The sequence below is a fragment of the Canis aureus genome, chromosome 14, assembly GCF_053574225.1.
Source record: "Canis aureus isolate CA01 chromosome 14, VMU_Caureus_v.1.0, whole genome shotgun sequence".
Lineage (NCBI taxonomy): Eukaryota > Metazoa > Chordata > Mammalia > Carnivora > Canidae > Canis > Canis aureus.
Genome location: NC_135624.1, coordinates 25,319,369 through 25,339,573, shown reverse-complemented (window position 1 = coordinate 25,339,573; position 20,205 = coordinate 25,319,369). Strand labels below are relative to the sequence as shown.

General features: G+C 42.4%; 2 protein-coding genes across 9 annotated transcripts in view; one reads left to right on the top strand and one right to left on the bottom strand.

The window, feature by feature from the left end:
* Positions 1-20,205, bottom strand: part of FER1L6 (fer-1 like family member 6) — a 156,382-nt gene that overhangs the window by 32,057 nt on the left and 104,120 nt on the right. For all 4 annotated transcript variants that reach the window (XM_077847127.1, XM_077847128.1, XM_077847130.1 and 1 more), the window contains 9 exons: positions 19,916-20,096; positions 17,469-17,695; positions 15,642-15,764; positions 14,347-14,386; positions 13,034-13,149; positions 11,680-11,811; positions 10,635-10,760; positions 5,567-5,694; positions 1,156-1,326 (listed from right to left, as the gene is read on the bottom strand). In XM_077847127.1, coding sequence (XP_077703253.1) covers positions 1,156-1,326; positions 5,567-5,694; positions 10,635-10,760; positions 11,680-11,811; positions 13,034-13,149; positions 14,347-14,386; positions 15,642-15,764; positions 17,469-17,695; positions 19,916-20,096 — 1,244 coding nt within the window. The remainder of the gene's footprint in view (positions 1-1,155; positions 1,327-5,566; positions 5,695-10,634; positions 10,761-11,679; positions 11,812-13,033; positions 13,150-14,346; positions 14,387-15,641; positions 15,765-17,468; positions 17,696-19,915; positions 20,097-20,205) is intronic.
* The window catches only part of LOC144283277 (uncharacterized), a 66,484-nt gene that overhangs the window by 996 nt on the left and 45,283 nt on the right, over positions 1-20,205 (top strand). For all 5 annotated transcript variants that reach the window (XM_077847133.1, XM_077847132.1, XM_077847131.1 and 2 more), the window contains exons 2-4: positions 1,864-2,021; positions 3,490-3,596; positions 4,074-4,224. In XM_077847133.1, the coding sequence (XP_077703259.1) occupies positions 4,106-4,224 (119 nt within the window). In that variant the 5' untranslated portion in view covers positions 1,864-2,021; positions 3,490-3,596; positions 4,074-4,105. The remainder of the gene's footprint in view (positions 1-1,863; positions 2,022-3,489; positions 3,597-4,073; positions 4,225-20,205) is intronic.

The window sequence follows — 20,205 nt, the reverse complement described above, 5'->3', positions numbered from 1 at the left end:
ATAGTTAATTTTTTACATAAATTATGTCTGGGTGGAATAATTTGAGCATAATTTTGTACTTTCAGTATTTTCTCAATTTTCTGCAATGAATATATATTATTTTACATTCAAGAAAAACATTTCTAAAATTACACCATGGAAATCTAATGAATGTTCTTATATTTTTCTGGCTGAAATTCTTAAGATTTTTCTTAAGATAAAACACACTTAAAAAATTAAGCTCGTAGTCTGTATTTTAAAATAAAGCAGGACAGCCCGGGTGGCCCAGTGGTTTAGTGCCGCCTTCAGCCCAGGGCGTGATCCTGGAGACCTGGGATTGAGTCCCACGTCAGGCTCCCTGCATGGAGCCTGCTTCTCCCTCTGTCTATATCTCTGCCTCTCTCTCTCTCTCTGTCTCTCATAAATAAATAAATAAATAAATAAATAAATAAATAAATAAATAAATCTATCTTAAAAATATATAAAATAAAATAAAATAAAATAAAATAAAATAAAATAAAGCAGAGAGGCACCTGGATGGCTCAGTCGGTTAAGTGTCTGGCTCAGGTCCTGATCTGAGTGAGGGTCCTTCATTGGGCTCCCTGCTCAGTGGTGAGTCTGCTTCTCCCTTTCCCTCTGCCTTTCCTTTTGCTCATGTGCATGCTCTTTCAATCTCTCTCTCTCTCTCAAATATGTGAATAAAATTTTTTGAAAAAAAAATTTTTAATGAAGTAGAGTCTAAAATCATTGTAAAGAGTGAGAGCTGGTCCATTCCTCCCTAATGGTAAGGTAGGGATAACACCTCAATGGGCTTTGAGAGAACTGAATGAGATACAGTGTCTGGTATATCATAAGCACTCATGAATGTTCGTTACACTTAACTGGGATATTGGCATTTGTGTTCTATTATTCTTCCTCTAATATCATTCTTCACCTGCAACTCTGCCCACCAGGCCCAGCTGATTGAGTGAACATGTTGATTCAGCTCTTGACTCTTGAAGAACCTCCCCTGGGTTCTAAATCAGTGCTGCCTCCCCAGCCCCAACCACCCTCAAGGGCAGCACATGGTTTCCCAAACCAGCTCTGCTGAGGTGGAACCCCTCTGAGACATTCAAGCTGAGCTTTGGCCGGACCCAGCTGTGTCCCCCTCCCCTGCCCCTTGCAGGAAGAACTTACATCTCATACTGGCTCTGCAAGCCACAAATGGCTCGGTGTCTGCTGTAGAAACGGTTTTCCAGGTCAATCTTGGTCTCCCCAATTAGGTCATCTGTCCCTATCATGTCATGGTCGTAGATCAGGATGGAGAGCAGGGAGTCCTTTGGGAATGTGGCCTGGATCTCAAATGACCTGTGGTCCAAGGAAAGGCATTAGGAGTCCAACAACATCTGGCTATATAGGGGACGTCTCCCCGCTTTGCTCCTAGCTAGCCTGTGGTTCATAGGAACTCACTAAACACTCAGCAACTCAGCGAATACTCAGTAGGTATTTATTTGGTTTAATGTTTCATTGAGACTTAATCAGTTTCCAATTCCACCATGAATTTCCAGCAGCCAATAATCTTCCTTTCCATGGGTCATGTCCTACAGTCTTTGTTTTGGGTGACAGCAAGATGGGCATGAAAAACCTGGGGGTTTAGTCTCAAACAGAACTGATTTCCATTTTTAGATTTGAATCTGCAACCTCCCAGGTGTAAAATGTTGGGAAAATTATTTCATCCCTCTTGGCCTCGCTATGTGTAAATGGGGATCAATATATCTTCTTTATAATATACCATAGTCATTAAATGTGATACTGTTTATACAAAGTGCACATTTAGCTTGCAGGTATTCAACTGGTACCCAATGAATTGCCATTTCTTTTCCCCTCCATTATTGCTTCATGAAGCAATTCCAGCTGAGTTTGTTTTAAACAAAAAGGCTTTTGAAGATGGAAAATTCTGAAAACAGAATCGCAGGACTGCAATGCCATCTCTGCAAAATTCTGAGACACAGGACCTTCCTCCATCTCTGCATTGCTGAGAGGCCTGGCTTCAACTGCAGAGAGTAAGCAATAAATGTCTTCTGGAACAGGAAGGGATCTCAGGAATCACCATATCCAATCCCTTCATTTTACAGATAAGGAAATTGAAATCCAGAGAACGGAAGTGACTTTCCTAGACCATAAGTCAGGTCACAGTAGGGTCAGGACCAGTTCCTTGATGACTAGTTCTGAGCTCTTTCCATGATACCACACCAATGAGATGTGTTCAAAGGAAAAGCAGTGCCGTGGGATTTCCTGGGAATGATGCATTATCCATGCTGATGAGCATTACAAAAGATAATTAAGGAGGGTACTTGCACTGATGAGTACTGAGTGTTGTATATAAGGGACGAATCACTGTATTCTATACCTGAAGCTAATATTGCACTGTATGTTAGCTTGCCAGAATTTAAATTAAAAGTTGGTGGAAAAGAAAAAAGAAGTAAATTTGGAGTGAATTTAGGGAAGTGTCTTGAAAACAAAATAAAAAACACACCAGGGTTCTCCAGCTGTTCCCAACTCTGGCTGCCCTGGGACAGGTGCAGTTAGTGATGGAGGGACCAAGAGGAGGTGGGAAGAAAGGGAGAATGGAATGCCCATTATTTCCCTCTGTGTCCACAGGCCTGTCTGGTTTGCTGCCCTTGTGGTCAGATTCACTAGCCTTGGTTTTCACTATCCAGTGTGGCAGCCTCTGACATCCCAGCACAGCCCCCCAGTCAATTAAACCTCCCGAGGGAGAGGCAGAGAGGCACCACAGCTCCACTGCCTGTAACGAATGGACTGAAGCACCTCTAACAGGCTGGAGATATGGCCGTGTGGGGAATAAATCTGTGTGTCTTCCATCAGACGGCATAGTATTGCTTAGAGCTCCAAGATGTAGATTCCAAACCGGGCTTAATATTCTGGAGGTGTTTCACAAGGAAGCCTCCATCCACTATCTCTGAGGTTGGCCATCACAAGGCTGCTGTCACCGAAGAAGGATTTATTAAGTGCTTAACTACTCTGGCAACTGTGAGAGAAGACTCAGTTGCTTTGGTCCATCTTCCCAAGAGGAGTGTTCACAAATGAACCTCTCCTGATTTTCACTGGAGCCATCATAAAAGAACTACCAGAAACAGTTCACCATTGTTGGACTTCCAGTCACTTAGGGAGACAGTAGGCTTATACCAACTTGGGAGTCAGTGGGATACTACCTCTAAATACAATGATGGTTGAGAAAAAGAAAGCATTGGGGAGTTTGGCGAGCTAGGTCAGTAGAGCATACGACTCTTGATCTTGGGATTGTGAGTTTGAGCCCCATGTTGAATGTAGAGATTACTTTTAAAAAGAGAAAGAAAGCATCATGAAATGGTTAAAATTGAGCCTTGTTGACACACTCAGTACCTCTAAGATTCAGAGCCAAGATGTCTTATTGTTTCTTTGTTCATTCATTCATTCTTTTATGTATTCATTTGTTTATATGACATTTATTATACATTTTCTGTGTGCCAGGTGCTGTGAATTAAGAAAATGAGGAAATGCCAAAGTCTATGGACATATACCACCTCAGGATGATGCAGAGTGACAGGGCCCCATTAAATCTGCCTGGAAATTGACAGGTTTGTTTATCCATTTTTTCATTCATTCACTCTACAAATACTTGCTGAGCATCTTTCTGCTCTGTGCCAGGCCTTGTTGTAGGTTCTGAGGATGCAGCATTGGACATACTAGACCAAGTTCCTGCTCAAAGGGAGCTTAGCTTCTTGTGGGGAGATGAGAGACAGCCAATAAACAAAGAAATGTATCAATTTATGTCAGAAGCAAGGAAGACTAATAGCAGGCAAGGACAGGGACATCAGGGGCATCCTCATACAATGATGTCTCAGAGAGGGATTCCCCAGACCCCTGCTTGGGGACTGGAGCCCTCTACTTTGCCTACTAGAACATGAAGGATTGAGCCAGCAAATTCTGTCCCTGAGTAACAATTAAAAACACCCTGAAGAAAGCATCTACATACGGAAGGCTTCTAGCAGAAGCTCTACGATGCTAGAAGCTGGAGGGAATATTCCATCATCCTCTTCTTTTGTTTACCATAGCCATACAGGAGGTAATAAAACCAGTCTAAATCATGGCACTGCGGTGGAAGTACCTAATAAAAAGTGACTACAAAGCACTTGGCAAAATGAAGTGCCAGTTACATAAATGGCAAGCAATAATAAAGGTCATCTCTGGATCAGGGAAGCAAGGGTAAGTCTCCCTGGCACCATTGTTTTAATCATTCTCATTAATCTGAACAGGCAAGATCACTTATTGCTTCATTTCCCTCGGAGCTATAAAGTGTTAAGAGGTTCATTCTGATCAAATGTCAGAGGGTCCACAGTGATCACGAAAGTGTAAATGAATTTAAATGAGGCCGTTGGAGAGTTCCTCTCATATGCTTCTTGTTACTCCAGAAAAAAAAAAAAAAAGAAATTAAATACATTTAGGACATCTCCATTGCTAAAATGGTTATCATGGGGGAGAGGGAGGAAGCGAATGTGTTCTGAGTGTCAACTACATGCTTGCGTAGACCATGTGCCAAGTGCTGTGTGTTTACTCTTTTAAAGGCCACTGAGAGTCAAGGGTTATTATTGTTTGGTAGAAAAACTGGGATCAGAGCCATTAAGCCACCTTCATAAAGCTACACAGCTTACTTGTAGCAGAATGTAACCCATGTTTAACAGACTCCAAAGTCAACAGCTACCACGTACACAACCCCAAGCAGGGAACACAAATGTGTTAGAGGACCAGGGGGGCCCACAAGGTTGCTGTGAGCTGGAGAACACTTCATGCACCTAAACATGCACAAATGCAATGTGTGTTGAAACACTCTGCAAAACACAAGCAGAGGACACAATTCAATTTGTTTACTTCAGGGGGTCACCTCAAATGAGCTGCAAAATGATCTGATGGAAAAACCCCTTTGATGGGAGACAAAAGACCAAAAGTATGGCCCCTTCTCCCCCAATCATGAGCTATGTGAACTTAAATAAGTTTCTCAACCTCTCTGGGTGGCACTTGCCTTGTTTATAAGAAGGAAATCTCTCTGTTCAAGGCAGGAGGCTGAAGATGACTATTTTAAATTTAAGACCAAAGAAAATCATTCTTGGAAAACTATGGGCATGAAAATCACCATGTACCACCAAATTCCTGAAGGGACCAAGGAAAGAACTTAGCGCTTCTCCATGAAGGTTAATTTTGCTTAGTTTTTGGTTTTTTAAGATGTTATTTATTTATTTGAGAGAGAGTGAGCGAGTGGGGGGAGTGGCAAAGCCAGAAGCAGTCTCCCTGCTGAGCAGGAAGCCTGACACAGGGCTTGATCCCAGGATTCTGAGATCATGACCCAAGGTGAAGGCAGGCCTGTGGCCAGCTGAGCCACCCAGGTGCTCTCCATGAAGGTTTGATTGGCTATTACCACAGGCAGAGTCCAGCTCTTAACTTTCTGCCACATTCACTCGGACACACACGCACATACACCAGCCCCTCCATGGAAACACAGCAGGAGCAAACACACACAGGACAGCATCTCATGACCCACATGGCCACTGACCTTCCAAATACTGGGTTCAGTTGTTTGGGGATGTATTTGTCCCGGTCTTTGATTTCCGTTTGGCCAAGCTTGACCACAATGTAGGGATCCGCTTTGCCATCCGGATCAGCAGGGCTGAGATTAAATGCCTAGAGAGGAGAAAGAAAATCCTTTTGGTCCAGTGGTTCCCAACATTGGCTGCACACTCAGATCACCTGGGATTTAAAAAAATATATGGATGCCTGAGTTCCATCCCCAGATTCTAATTTAAATTGGCTCCGAGCTTTGGGACTTTTAGAAGCTCCCTAGATGATTCCATGGTGCAGCCAAGGTTAAGAACCACCCCTTCAGCCTGTCCATTTTGATGCTGAAAGAAAAGTTATCATCTTAGGTTGAACTTTCTCTGAAGTCATGTCCTCAGGGGAAAGCAGCACTTGGCACAGAGCAGTGAGCACTGAGCTGGACATGAGCCAGAAGGCATGACTTTGGATTCTAGTCCTATGTCTTATGTGATCTGGGGCATGCTGTGTCTCCTCTCTGAGATCTATCTGTAAAATCACGGGGTGGGGGACCTGAAAGCCTATCCCACACCTGATGGGCTCTGAATCCATGACTCCATCAGGCTGGCATTTAGCACTGGCCACCTGAGTAATGGTCTGTGTCTCAGCGTGAGGTCTGCTTCCAGAGAACCTGGCTTAACCCACCCCAAAGACAGGCTTTCTAGGTGATGTCCCAGGTAGGGGGCTGGTGAGGAATGATAAGACAGAGAAACTGCAGAAATGACAGTTGGGTAAGAAACTATGCTATTTTTAATATTCTGTCCTCCAAATGGAATTCATAAGCACACAAGGCTCTGTTTTTAAGGATGCTCATCAGATCATTGTTTAATAGCAAATTTGTAAATAACCTGTCAATTACTTAGAAACTGAATCCAAAAGATCCTTTCCCCATTTGTTCTCATCTCATCACTTAGTTTTTTAAAAAATTTTGTGCATTTATTCATGAGAGACACAGAGAGAGGCAGAGACATAGGCAGAGGGAGAAGCAGGCTCCCTTTGAGGAGCCTGATGTGGGACTCAATCCCAGGACCCCAGGATCATGACCTGAGCCAAAGGCAGATGCTCAATCACTGAGCCCCCCAGGCATCCTTCATCCCTCAATTTTAATCCCTGACATAGCAGTTATCTCTGACATTCATCTCATTGATCTGTTCCTCTGCTTATTTTTGTCCTTTCTTGATCTCCACATCACCCCTGGCTAGTATGGGATCCCCATCAGAGCAAGAGTGTTGTCTATATTATTCATTACATTATCTCCAGACCTAGAACAGGGTCTTCTTGATATTTGTTGAACAAATGAATAAATGGGTACTACATTAATTAAATAAAACACTAGGTGTCTACTACAAAGAAGGGAACACCCACGTGTATTGACCTGGAAAATGTCCAAGTTATACTAAGTAAGAAAAAAAGAGATCAATATGTAATGCATGAAGCAAGATGCATTAAATAACTACTTAGATGTAGTTGTAGACAAGTGTAAATACAGCTGACTTTTGAAAACATGGATTTCAACTCTGCAGGTCCCCTTCTATATGTTTTTTTTTCAATAAATATGATACTGTACTATAAATGTATTTTCCTTAGGATTTTCTTAATGACATTTTCTGTTCTCTAGCTTGTTTTACTAAGAACACAGTGTATAATACATATAATACAGCAAATATGTGTTAATCAACTGGGTATGATATCAGTAAGGCTTCAAATCAACAGTAAGCTAGTAATAGTTAAGTTTGGGGGGAGTCAAACGTTAGACATGGACTTTCAACTGAGGGGGGTTGACACCGCTCACCCCCACATCATTGTTCAATAGTCAACTATAGATATGGATGTATGTATATATTCTTAAGAAAAATGAGTCATTTCTGGGGATAGAATTGTAGAGGCAGGGAGATTTTATTTCTTTCTTGGAACAACTTTTAAGTAGTAGTATTTTTTTTTTTTTTACATTTTTGGATGTTCTATTAAATTAAAAGATTTTTAAAAATAACTCATTATTTAGTCAATTGGTTACATCTTAGCATGAGAGAGCATTACAATCACTATTACTGGAAATGTCGATGCAAGGTGCCACCTGTCCCGAATGACAGGGAGCCTATCCTCTCCACAACCAGGGCTGCCACCCACTGAATCTTCATTTGTTGGAGCAGTCCTCCCACCTCCCCCACTTTCTGAGCAGGAGCGCAATTTGTATTCCTGGCCTTTGTGGAAAGGATCCCAGACACATCAAAGGTGTGTTGTAGATATTTGCTGAATGAGCAAATAAATAGTAATTGTCTCCAACCTCCTTCCTGCTGTTCATACCCTCTATTTCTGGGTTCCTTTAAAGTATGTCCCAAAGAGCCATAGTTCTGCAAGGTTTTCTGTAGATGGTGGGGAGAAAGGTATGGGCAAGAAGTTTAGAAAATGCTGTTAAAGATTCCACAGTTAAATAGGTTTCTTTGCTTCTGGAATTCTCACACCATGATGTGCTAAAGAGCTTTGTGAATCCCAGAGGCTAGTAAAGAGAAAAAAATATATTATATGCACTATTTCTCAAATGTATTTGAACACATGGTCCACTTCCTGAGGAATGCCTATTAATGGTCTCTCCCATGACATGAATGACCTCTTGGACAAAATTTTGAAAAAAGTAGTCTAAACTATCCTGTGGTTGGGTAGGGTTTTTTAAAGGTTTATTTCTTTAGTTGAGAGAGAGAAAATGGAGAGAGCACACAATGGGGAGGGACAGAAGGAGAAGGAGAGAGAATCTTAAACAGACTCCATGCAGAGTGTGGAGCCCGATGCAGGGCTCGATCCCATAACCCTGAGATCACAATCCTGAGATCATGACCTGAGCCAAAAACTAACAGTGGGATGCTTAACGGACTGTACCACCCAAGTGCCCTGAGTGGGTGTTTAATATAGGTTACCTGGAACTGCCAGTGATTCTTTATAAGCACTTGTAATTCCAACTAGATGGCCACTTTCTTGAGGGCAGAAACTACTTTTTTTCATCATCACATCCCTGGTGATTATAACATGCCAGGACCATGGTGGTAGGGGCGATGCTGCTGCTCAGGACACATGGAAATTGCATCATGGAATGGGAACATTTTAATTTTCCCTGAGTATTAAAGAATAATTCATCTTTGCTTTATGCTTCATTATGTTTCTAAAAAATGATATAGGCAATTTATTTATTTATTTATTTATTTTATAATAAATTTATTTTTTATTGCTGTTCAATTTGCCAACAAATGTTGGAGAGGATGCGGAGAAAAGGGAACCCTCTTACACTGTTGGTGGGAATGGGAACTGGTGCAGCCACTCTGGAAAACTGTGTGGAGGTTCCTCAAAGAGTGAAAAATAGACCTGCCCTACGACCCAGAAATTGCACTGCTGGGGATTTACCCCAAAGATACAGATATAGGCAATTTAAACAAGGAACTTTGTATAAAATAAGATTACTGCAATCAAATAGGATATGAAAATCAACTCCAAGGGCAGTATCCTGAGAACAAATACATGAACCATAAAGGTTTGGCAGAGATTTGCTTTGACTGAACATCAGATTTGGACACAAGCTTCCAAGCAATCAGGCCAAAAAGTTTCAACATTAAAGTGTAGTGCTCTCAACCAAGTATCAGACTCTTAACTATAAGAGTGCAGGTGGGTGGAGGGATGGGGGAAATAGGTGATTGGGATTAAGGATGCACTTATTGTGGGGCACCTGGGTGGCTCAGTGGTTGAGCATCTGCCTTTGGTTCAGGTCATGATCCTGGGGTCCTGGCTTTGAGTCCCACATCAGGCTCCCCACAGGGAGCCTGCTTCTCCCTCTGCTTATGTCTCTTCCTCTCTCTCTCTCTGTCTTTCATGAATAAATAAAATTTTTTTTTAAAAAGGATGCACCTGTTGTGATGAGCACCTGGTGATGTATGGAAGTGTTAGATCACTATGTTGTGCACCTGAAACAATATCACATTGTATAACTAACTGGAATTAAAACAAAACTAACTGGAATTGAAACAAAAACTTAAAAAAAAAAGAAAAAAGTGTAGTGCTCTCATCAGAAAGTAGGAAGCTTAGAACAAAAGCAAGATTTTTCTTGGAAATACATTTGAAATGAAATTTCTGACTGTGACAATGCAGAGGCAGAGCCACGGGGGAGGATTTCACAGTGATCCCTGCCCTGTTCTGCCCTGGTTTTTCTCTTTTGCCAGTGAGCTTCCTGCTCTAGTCCTATTTGGTTTTCTTTCCAGCTATCAGGCAACCACAAGACAGCAAATGAAGCTACCCAGAGCAGTCTAATATGCCTGGGAAGTATTTTTCTTAAGTGAAAAGCCAGCAAATATGCATGTTATCAACCAAACTTCATACCTCCTGCTATGGACTGCAGTGTGCATTTTCAGAATTCTATGTCTAAGCCCTTAACCCTAATTGACTGTATTTGGAGACAAGGCTTTTAGGGTGCTAGATTAAGGTTAAATGAGGTCATAAGGGTGATGCCTTAATCCAAAAGGACTGGTGTCCTTATAAGAAGAGGAAGAGGGGATCCCCAGGTGGCTCAGGGGTTTAGCGCCTGCCTTCAGCCCAGGGCGTGATCTTGGGGTCCTGGGATCAAGTCCCACATCAGGCTTTCTGCATGGAGCCTGCTTCTCCCTCTGTCTGTGTCTCTGACTCTCTCTCTCTGTCTCTCATGAATAAATAAATAAAATCTTAAAAAAAATAAGAGGAAGATACACAAGCTTTCCCCCTCCCTGTCTCTCTCTCTCTCTCTTTCTCTTCTGTTCATTCACACACTCTTGGTGTGTGTGTGTGTACAAGTGCATGTGTGCTCACAGAGAAAAGGCCATGTGAGTACATGGTAAGAAGGTGGTCACTGACAAGACAGGAAGAGGGGCCTCACCAGAAACCAACTCTGCTGGCACCTGGATCATGGACTTCCAGCCTCCAGAACAGTGAGGAAATACAAGTCTGTTGTTTGTCACCCAGATTAAACAACCTGAGCAGACCAAGACAATTCCTCAGAGAAAACAAGGATGGCTTACCGCAACAATGTACACCCTAATCAGGACTTTGACCGGGTGGTTGGGTGGAACCCCTTGCTGGATTCTCAGCTGCCCACTGTCCTCAATGCCAGAATCCTGGGGGCTTTTGTAGATGCAGAAGGAGCCCTGGAACCACAAAGCACAACCCAGTGAAACAATACAGTCATATGCTCTACCAAAAGCCAGGGAGGGCATAGTGCTAGGAAACTGATCATAGCCTGGGACCCAGCAGGACTTGGCACTACCCTTGTGGCACTACCCTTGTGTCTGGGTGTCCTCAGGCAGTTCACATAACTTGCTTGCATCTGAGCTTCTTTACGATGTGTCCATGAATCTGTGTTGGTAGAGTAACAGCCTCCTCACAGGGCTGTTAGGGGAGGATGTAGATAGGAGCATCAGATGGGATACTGAGTACCTTTAATACACAGGAAGCTGAGCTGGTGCTTTTTCCCCAGTATCTCCTTCTAGCCTGACTGCAGTATTCCTATTTTCAGATGCTGCCTGTGAGTCTCAGGGAGGTTAAGTACAAGATTAGGAAGCTAGTTAGTATTACAATATCATTGAGTGGTGAGTTTCAGTCCTTGTGCTATTTCCAACACACTGCCCTGCACCAAATGGCCCAGTGCACAGTTCAGAGTCAAGTGCCAACTACCGCTTTGTGATGCTGACACCACGACTCTGCCGGGATGAAGGGTTACTGTTGTTTGATTAGTTTAATCATCCAATTGGTAGGTCTGTACAGATAAGATCATATATTTCGTAGGTCAGAGATGGGAGACGCAAATTAAAATTCAGTGATCCTTTTAGGTAACAACTCTGTCTCCTTATATCCCATCAGACTGAGTTCCAACCCACTTCACTGGCCACAAACCATATATCTCAAAAGACCAGGGCTATGCCTTGTGGGGTTCTAGAGAGGCTCTTGTGTAAAGACTAGGGAATTTTCTTATATACATCCTACACTACAATATCATTAATGGAATTGAGTCATATCTGGCATTTAAAGACCAGAGAGCCAAATAAAAGGGTTAACTTTGGAACTTGCCTTAAACTTCCCTATGACTCGGTCCCCATCGAGGCCATGGTCATCCTCTGTAGACTTGCCTCTGAAGAGCTCAAAGGTTTTCACCCAGTCTTCAAAATTGTTGAATTCACTCTCGAGATCACCATCGTATATCTTTAGGGAAAAAAGAGAAGACAGTGCTCAAAGGAAGGAAGGACCAAGAAGAATGCCAAGATTCTCAAAACCAGCCTTGATATATGCCCATCGGAAAAATCTAAGAGGCATGGTTCATTTATTTTTAGCAAAATAAGGAATATGATTGACTCAGTACCTCTAGAACTAGCTACCACTTGGAAATTTATAAAGTCTTTTGGATAAACTTTGAAGTTCCAAGAAGTATAGTTAAACCAAAATTAAAATATATATATATGATTATAACTATGAGGAAACTTTTTATAGCAATTGATATCATTTGGTTGTTGGGTCCAATCTATAATATTCTGAGAACATTCAAATCAATAAATGTCCATTAAGCATCTAATTCTTAACACATATGAAATGATGGATAATTTATTTTTATTATCATGCATATAGACATGAATTTTCCAAGTGCATAGTTATATATGTATGTATACTTGAGAAATGCAAAATCGAATTGAGTTTCAGGTTTGGTAATATAATTAAATCACTTATGCAAATTTCCTATCAAAATTACTTATCTAAATTTCTTATATGTAAGTTTCATAATCTCAATTTTCATACCCATAAATATGCCTCTAGCTAATAGCCTCTGACTAATGTTAAGATTGTGTGATGGAGCTGACTTCAGTGAGAGTTCAAACTCCAACTATTTTGGGGACACCTGGGTGGCTTTGTCAGTTAAGTAGCCAGCTCTTGATTTTGGCTCAGGTCATGATCTCAGGTCCTGGGATGAAACCCAGTGTTGGGCTCCACATTCAGCTGGAAGTCTGCCTGAGGATTCTCTTTCCCTCTGCCCCTCTCTGCACTCACGCTCTCTCTTAAAAACAAATAAATATATCTTGTTTAAAAAAGCAAAACTCCTGCTATTTTGATCATATTTTGAGATGCTGAGGACAAGTTCTGAGAGGTGAGCCAAGGGGAACTCATCCACTGCAAATTACCTTGCTGGATCCAGGCTAACCAATGTAAGCTCTGCCCCTTCTCAGTATGAGGACATGGAAAATAGAAAATTAGCAAGCTTCATTGTCTGGGCCTGCATGCTTGTTAAGGTTCATTTCTCTGCATCGATGATCATAATGAAGACAAAGTAAGTTTGTTCAGACAGAGGCATTACTAGGGTTGACTGAGGCACTAATAGAATCTGCCTCCAGAACTTCCCACCCCATCCATGGTCAAGATGGCCTTGTCCACACACCTGTAAGACAGCCAGGTTGGGGATTTCATCTTCTTTGGGTTTCTTCTTGAGCATCTTGTCCTTCTTCTTCTTTGGCCCATCTTCTATATTTACCACCACCTCATCTGGTTTCCCCTCTGTGGATGGATAGTGGAAACTGTTAGACTCCTCAGGGTCATTCAGATGAGAAGAAACAAAGTCAAGCTCCTTGTTTCCCTCTGCTCCATCACATGTTAGGACTTTTATTTTCAAAAAGAAATAGTAACACTTCCCCACAGGGTTGCTACATACAGCCCTGTATAGTCTGTGTGCTGCAGGATGGTAGAGATCCAGCTCACAGAGCAATGCAATGACAGCAGATTCCCAGGGCCAGGCAATGTGCTAGCCTGTCCTGGGATATGTAAGAATTCATTAAACTAGGCCCAGAGATGGAAGGAAGGAAGTTGCCTTGTCATCCAACTAGCCAAGAACAGACCCAAGATGGACAGACTCTGAAGCTTTTAGTTACATTTCCTCTTGGATATGCTTAGGGACTTGAGATTCACCTAGTTCAGGAAACTGAGGCTCAGATATGTTAAGGGTCTTGCACCAATTCACAAATGCAGTTAGAGAGATTGCTTAGGAGTTTTCCAGCAGCTTCTAGGAAAATGCCATCTGAGACAGACCTCTAGCTCTGTTCATTTCCAGCTATGTAAACTTGAGGTAACTACTCAATCTCTTTGTACCTCTGTTTCACCATCTGCAAAGTGAAGGAAGATACTGTTGCTAATGTCATGGGGCTGGTTTTGGGATTAAGCCTGCCAATTAGGAGTGATCCAAGGAACTGAGTGCCTGGTTCTGGTTTTCCTACTTCTCACCTGAAACAGTACCGGCCACTAGTGGTCACTGTTGATTTTAGGTCAAGACCTACCATTGGCCTGAATTGAGTTTGTGGTCACTTCAAATCCCTGGCCTCTTCCATTTGAACTTCTGCCAAGCCAGATCTACCTAATCTTATAAATCAAGTCAGGAACCTAAAATCCAGGTCACCTAAATTAAAATTCACCACCCTGGATCTGGGCCATCATGCCATCTTCCTCCTGCTTTTGCTCTGCTCTTTCTACATTAGGCCATGAGCCAGAGGGGCAGTTCCAGCATTGAACTGGGTTCAGGAGACCTGGGATCTGGTCCCAGTCCAGCTTAAATCATCTATGTGATCTTTTTAGAATGTTGTCATGTTCGTGATATTGTTTCTCATATGGGAAATGAGGGAGGGGAGACCTAGCGTGCCTCCCACCACTTCCTTTTAGTATTTTCTCTGCCAAATGGTCTGTTTCCATGCCCAAATAACTTACCTGCATTGCTTCTTTTCTCCTTGGAATTGCTCTCTTTTTCCTTGGAGAAAAGAGGGAGATAAGATTATTGGCCCTACTATGCCTCATATATGAGTCCTGACAGCCAATAGTCCCAATTCCATTATCTCAGGCTTCATCATTCTTGGAGATGCCATTTTAAAAGACTGCAAACTGTGCCCAGAAAGCCCCCAAGTGAAGCCTTGCTGATTGACCAGGGACTATCAGCAAAATGCCTGGCCCTACAGAAGAGGCTCCCATGTGTCCAAGAAAAGTGTCAGCAAGCAGCAGACTTCCCTGCCCTGTGTGCACAGCCCCCTCTTGGCCACTACCTCTCTCCCCTATTTTCCCACCTCCCCGGAGCATCACCTAGTTGGCACCATGAGTTCTATCTGCTGTCATGAAAGGTCATTGGATCTTTGGTTTGGTCCCAGGGACTGGGAGGTTAGAAGAGCAAGGGGAAAGAGCTGAACCATCACTAGGAATGGAAGTGTCCACTGCAGCAACAGGAGGGAGTTTGGAGGCAGATATCACTGTTAGGTTTATTTCTTTAACTATATGTCAATATTCATGGCTATTCCTAGATGAAGAAACTATGTTCTTTCCAAATGAAATAATCAGAAGAGTTTCTATTCAATTGAATGTGATGATAACATACAACTAATTTTCCTTTCTTTGTTTTACTCAAGGATCAGAAGTTTTACTAATTTCAACCACTGAGCTTTTTCCTGAATCTCTTGACCCACTTTCCAGTGGATCTCAAGTTTTATAACTCAATCCTTTTTTGTTTCATGTGCATGAGGCCCTGCTCTGGCAACCTGTTGATAACTCCCATTTGCTAAGGCCAACTCCTCTGCCTTTACTTTGATAGCTTCCCGTACAAACTTAGAATCCTGCTGGAGACCTGGGGCCCTTCAATCTAGATATCTCCAGGTACACCTGAAGCCCTCATTGTTATGCCCATCTATCCAGAGACACCTTTTCTCATGGATGGACCTTTCTGTGTCTGACTGGGGGGCAGATCTCTATGATGCTATGCTGAACTGAACATCCTTCCAACACTTACAACAGAGCCATGTCCTAGTGTCAGCCTTAGCCAGAGGGTGAGGATTTTGCAATTCTGGATCCCTGGTCCTTCCAGGATTTGAATCTTTCTGCAGTTAACAGAACAGCACCTGAGAAGGGCCTACCTATAGTAGAATCTAGAAGGGGATAATGTGAGATGGGAGGTGGTGTTGTGAAAAGTGCTGTGTTTTCTTATCAAATCCCTTGGCTGTCATAGCCAGGAAAGACTCTACCTTCTGTGCTTTCTTGAGGGAGGCATAATATTTGGACCACCAGTCAATGACGTTTTCAGCAGATTCATCTGCTATGGTTCTCTTTTTCTTTTTGGTTGACCTTCGAGTAGGTTTCCTGGCATCCTGGCAAGGGATGAGAGATGCATTATTAATGAGGCCTCATGGATCTGCCTGCTGGTGGCTGGCTGGTATCCTGAGGAAGGGAACACATAGATCCCTTTGGAGCAAATGAGGGTATGGGCAGCTTTTGTGGCTGCAGCTCTCTGTATCATTTCAATAAATGACATGTTAGTCATCCATCCACCCATTCACTCATTTATTCAGAAAATATTCATTATTATTTAAACACACAGATGTGAGATATTGTGCCTGACACTGGGGATGTAAGGGGAATGAGAAACAATCCCTGAATTTGGGAAGGTTAGTTCAGTAGAGAAGATAGGCAGGCTGCATGATACAGTGTGCTTTGGCAGACAAGGCATTAGTTGACAAACAATTAATATAAATTTTGTAATTCTCAGTTTCCTCAAGTGGGGGCAATCATATCTGCCTACTTCACTGTTGCAGGATTAAGTGATGTAATGTAGACAATTTCCTTTTAGCATCATTTCTGATTTGAATGGGTACAAATCAATGACACCAACAACATAAGGGATGGAGAGACAGGAGTGGCAATGATACATGGACAACAGAGAGGAGGCATTTTGGGAGAAGACAGTGGTCCCATGACAGACTCATCATCTGTCTGCTCTTAGACATCTCTGGAGTACCTACAATGTGCCAGGCACTCTATTAAGAACAGGAGATACAGAGATCTTTAAAAAATCATCTGTGATCTGATGGGGCTCACAATTTTATGGTGGTAAATACACTTTAACTGGTAATTCTAACATGAAGTGGCAAATTCACTGCTGGCGGGATGCAGAGAACCCCTTGAGCCATGGAGGGTCACACTGAGCATACATAACATAGGAGCAGCCTGAGCAAATATCCATTAATCTGTCTAACTCATAGGGCACCTGGGTGGCCCAGTTGGTTAACAGTCTACCTTTAGCTCAGGTCCTGATCTCAGAGTCCTGGGATCAAGCCCCATGTCTTGTGCTCCTTGCTCAGTGAGGAGTCTGCTTCTCCCTCTATCCCTCCCTATCACTCCTGCTCTCTCTATCTCTTAAATAAACAAATAAAACTCTGTCTTACTCCACTTTTTATTTCAGCCTTTACCATGTGCTGGTAGGCAATCCCTCAGGACTTTTAAAAAGTTGGCTGGTTCTTCAATGGGTTGATACACCAGGATTTTGCACTCGAATTTATGACTTAGATTCATCACATTTATGCTTTATGGATCTTTGTGTACTTGTCCATCTTGTCTTCCAGAATCTCAGCTGAGGATGAGAAGTCTCATTTCTCTTTAGGCTCTAGAGAATACTTTCTTTTTTTTTTTGTCTTACTTGTCCTTGTGCAAAGTAGATTCGAAATATTTGTGGGATAGATCTAAATAAAGAAACAATTGTCTTTCCAAGCTAATAAATTAAGAAGAGTTTCTGTTCAATTAAATATGACTGCCACAGTTATCTAACACTTGAATTTCATGTATATTGGCTTATCTGATTCTACAGAAATGCAGAATTTTATAACTCTGCATCAGTATACTCATTCTACAGATGAAGTGAAGTGGGTATCAGTATACTCATTCTACAGATGAGGAAACTAAGTTTCAGAAACATGAAGTTGCTTGCTCATGGTCACACAGCTTAGTAGGTGGCAGGATTAGTATCTACAGCTTTCAGTGCAAAGCCTTGTGAATATGAAGGAGGATTAAATTCTGACCTTAGCTTTACCACCTTTTGGTGGCTCCTGGCCTGCAGGTTTGGGTTCAGGCTCAAGCATAGGAGATGAGTCAGGGACATCAACCATGCTGGTTAGTTGAATCTGAGCAGAGTCAGGTACCACTGTGGGAGGTGGCTCCACATCCACATAGATATGATCTGTTGATGGCTCCTGGGAGGAGCTGAGGGATCCAGAGGGCTCAGTGGCTACTGGTGAATCTGAAAGAGCTAAAATGGAAGTACATCAGGTCAGGAAACAGGGCTGCAAAACAGGGAGGTCATTTCAAACACCCAGTACTGGGAATCAGACAGATCTGGATTCAAATATGGCAAGTTCCTAACATCTCTGACCCTCATTTTCCTTATTTATAAAATGACAGCAAAAAAAAAACCCATCTCATTGGGAGATAAATGAGATCATGATATAAGGCAGCTGGTCCATAATCAGGAATCAATAAATTTTTGTACTTATTATTGATCCTTGAGAGCCATTTTAAAACTGGTCATAAGGAAAATGCATATCAAGGTTTAGAGCACAGGTCCACTGCATGGATTGTCTTTTCCCAGTCCCAGTTAACTCAGGGAAACTTTGGAGGCTCCAGAGGTCTATGAGCTCCCAACTCCAGGCTAGACTCTGGGTACATATGACATATGCTTGTCACGAAGCAGGGGTAGGTTCCTGGACTTTGTGATATATTTGACTGGATTGTTGATTCAGTAAAAACATCATAACACTGCCCTCTCTTGCCAAGGGTCCTCTTCTCTCCATTTTGTGCTGTAGAATCCAGTACTTCGAAACATTTCCCAGCTGGGAGCCTCCATGGGTGCATGGCCTCCAGAGTTTGTTTTCAACAGCAAATTCAACTTCATATATACACTCAATAGGCATTTTCTGTGCTTAGCACAGAGATGAGAAGATCGGGGGTCAGAATAGAAAGCTCAAAAGTAGACTAGGGATGTAAGCTACTTGATTTATGAAAACTCTCATAGCACAAAACAATAGGGAAAATAGACTCTTTAGGGGAAAAATGATGTACTCTATGGAGAAAAATGTAGTAGGATCCCTATCTTAAATCACATACAAACACAGAAAAATGGCAGATCTAAATGTAAAAGTTAAAAACATAACACTTATAGAAAAAAATATAAAACAACATTTTTGTGGCCAAGAATTGAGAAAGGGTTTTCTAACAAAATTCTGAAAGAACAAACCATTAAGTTTAAAATTCAAATGGATATGATTACATTAAAATTAAGAATTTCTGTTCAAAGATGGGGATCACAGGTTAGCAGTTATCAGACTAGGAGAAGATACAATCTACAGGATGTCTAGAAGAAAAGACAAAGAAAATTGAAAAAGAAACACATAAAAACATGGAGAAGTGATACGAGCAGGCAAATCACAGGAGGGACATCTAGATGGCACAAGCATGTGAAGAGATGTGTAAATTCAATAGTAATCAGAGACAACCAAGCTAAAACAAAAATGAGATACTACTTTATATGTGGCAGAGTGGCAAGAACCAAAACAAAACAAAAATTCAGGAAGTTGGATAATAGCATGTGGTATGGAGGAAGAAGAAGAGGGTACTCCAGATGCTGTAATGGTAGGAATGTAAACAGGTATAGACTGGTATAGACTAGTGTAGACTGGTATGAACCAGTAAAGCTCTCTAGAGCACCCTTTAGCAATACTCAGTGGAATTACATGTGCACATTCCCGGTGAGCCAGTATATGGCAAAGAAAATCCCTTGCAGGATTCTCCCTTTGGCAGCACTCGCAAGGATATTCCTAACAGCATCATTTGTGGAAGTGAGGAGTTGGAGGCAGTCTAGGGGTCTAATATAAAGGAAAAGGAAAAGCAAAGTGGGATAGATCAGTAGGTAGTGTACACCCAGCAATAGGGTTAGATCTAAGAGCATAGCTTTGAGCAAAAAAGTTGGAAACCAGATAAAGATTACAGTGTCATATTATATATGTCCCTGAAATGGATTGAGATTTTACAAAGAAGGGCAGTGTGGGGTCTACAGTGGGGAGGGGGCCAGGCATGGGAATGGGGAATGAGGTACAGAAGGGCGGGGGCATAAGCCAGAAGCCTTGACCAGACCAGTGATGACTGCACAGCATGAACAGAGAAGTTAACTCGGCACCTGAGATCCAAAATGGAACAAATCAAAGTTAACATCAAACATAGAAAAATGTCAGCGAGTGGAGGTAGAAGGAGCTGGAGTCACATTGGTGGAAGCCAACTTAGAGGAGCTGACCTGGATGTCAGTCCTAGAGTCATAGTCTGGCAGCTAAAGAAGCTGAGGGCACTGTAGCAGCAAATTCTTCAGAAAGCTCCACTTGACTGTGGGGCACCTCTTCATGTGGGGTCCCTTAGCAGGCTCTTGCAGGCACTACAGCTTTGTAGTCTGAAGCTCCAGAATCTAGAAGATGCTTCCTACCTTGCTCAACTTGGGTTCCATCTACTTGTGAGCTGAGGGCCAGTGGCTCCTTGGATTTACACAAAAACTGCTTCAAGCAGTTGATGGTGTAGGTGCCCACCAGGGTGCTCCTCCCAAAAGCTCTCCAGTCCACCACACAGATGCTCAGAGGTGGGTGTAGAAGCTCATTCTCAGGCAGCTCCTAGGAGAGACCAGGGTGAAGTAGGGAGCACTACCTGGGCTGAGCCCAGCTCTGGCGCCCTGCTGACCTGTTCAGGGACAGGATCAAAGCAAGCGAGGCGTCCATCCCC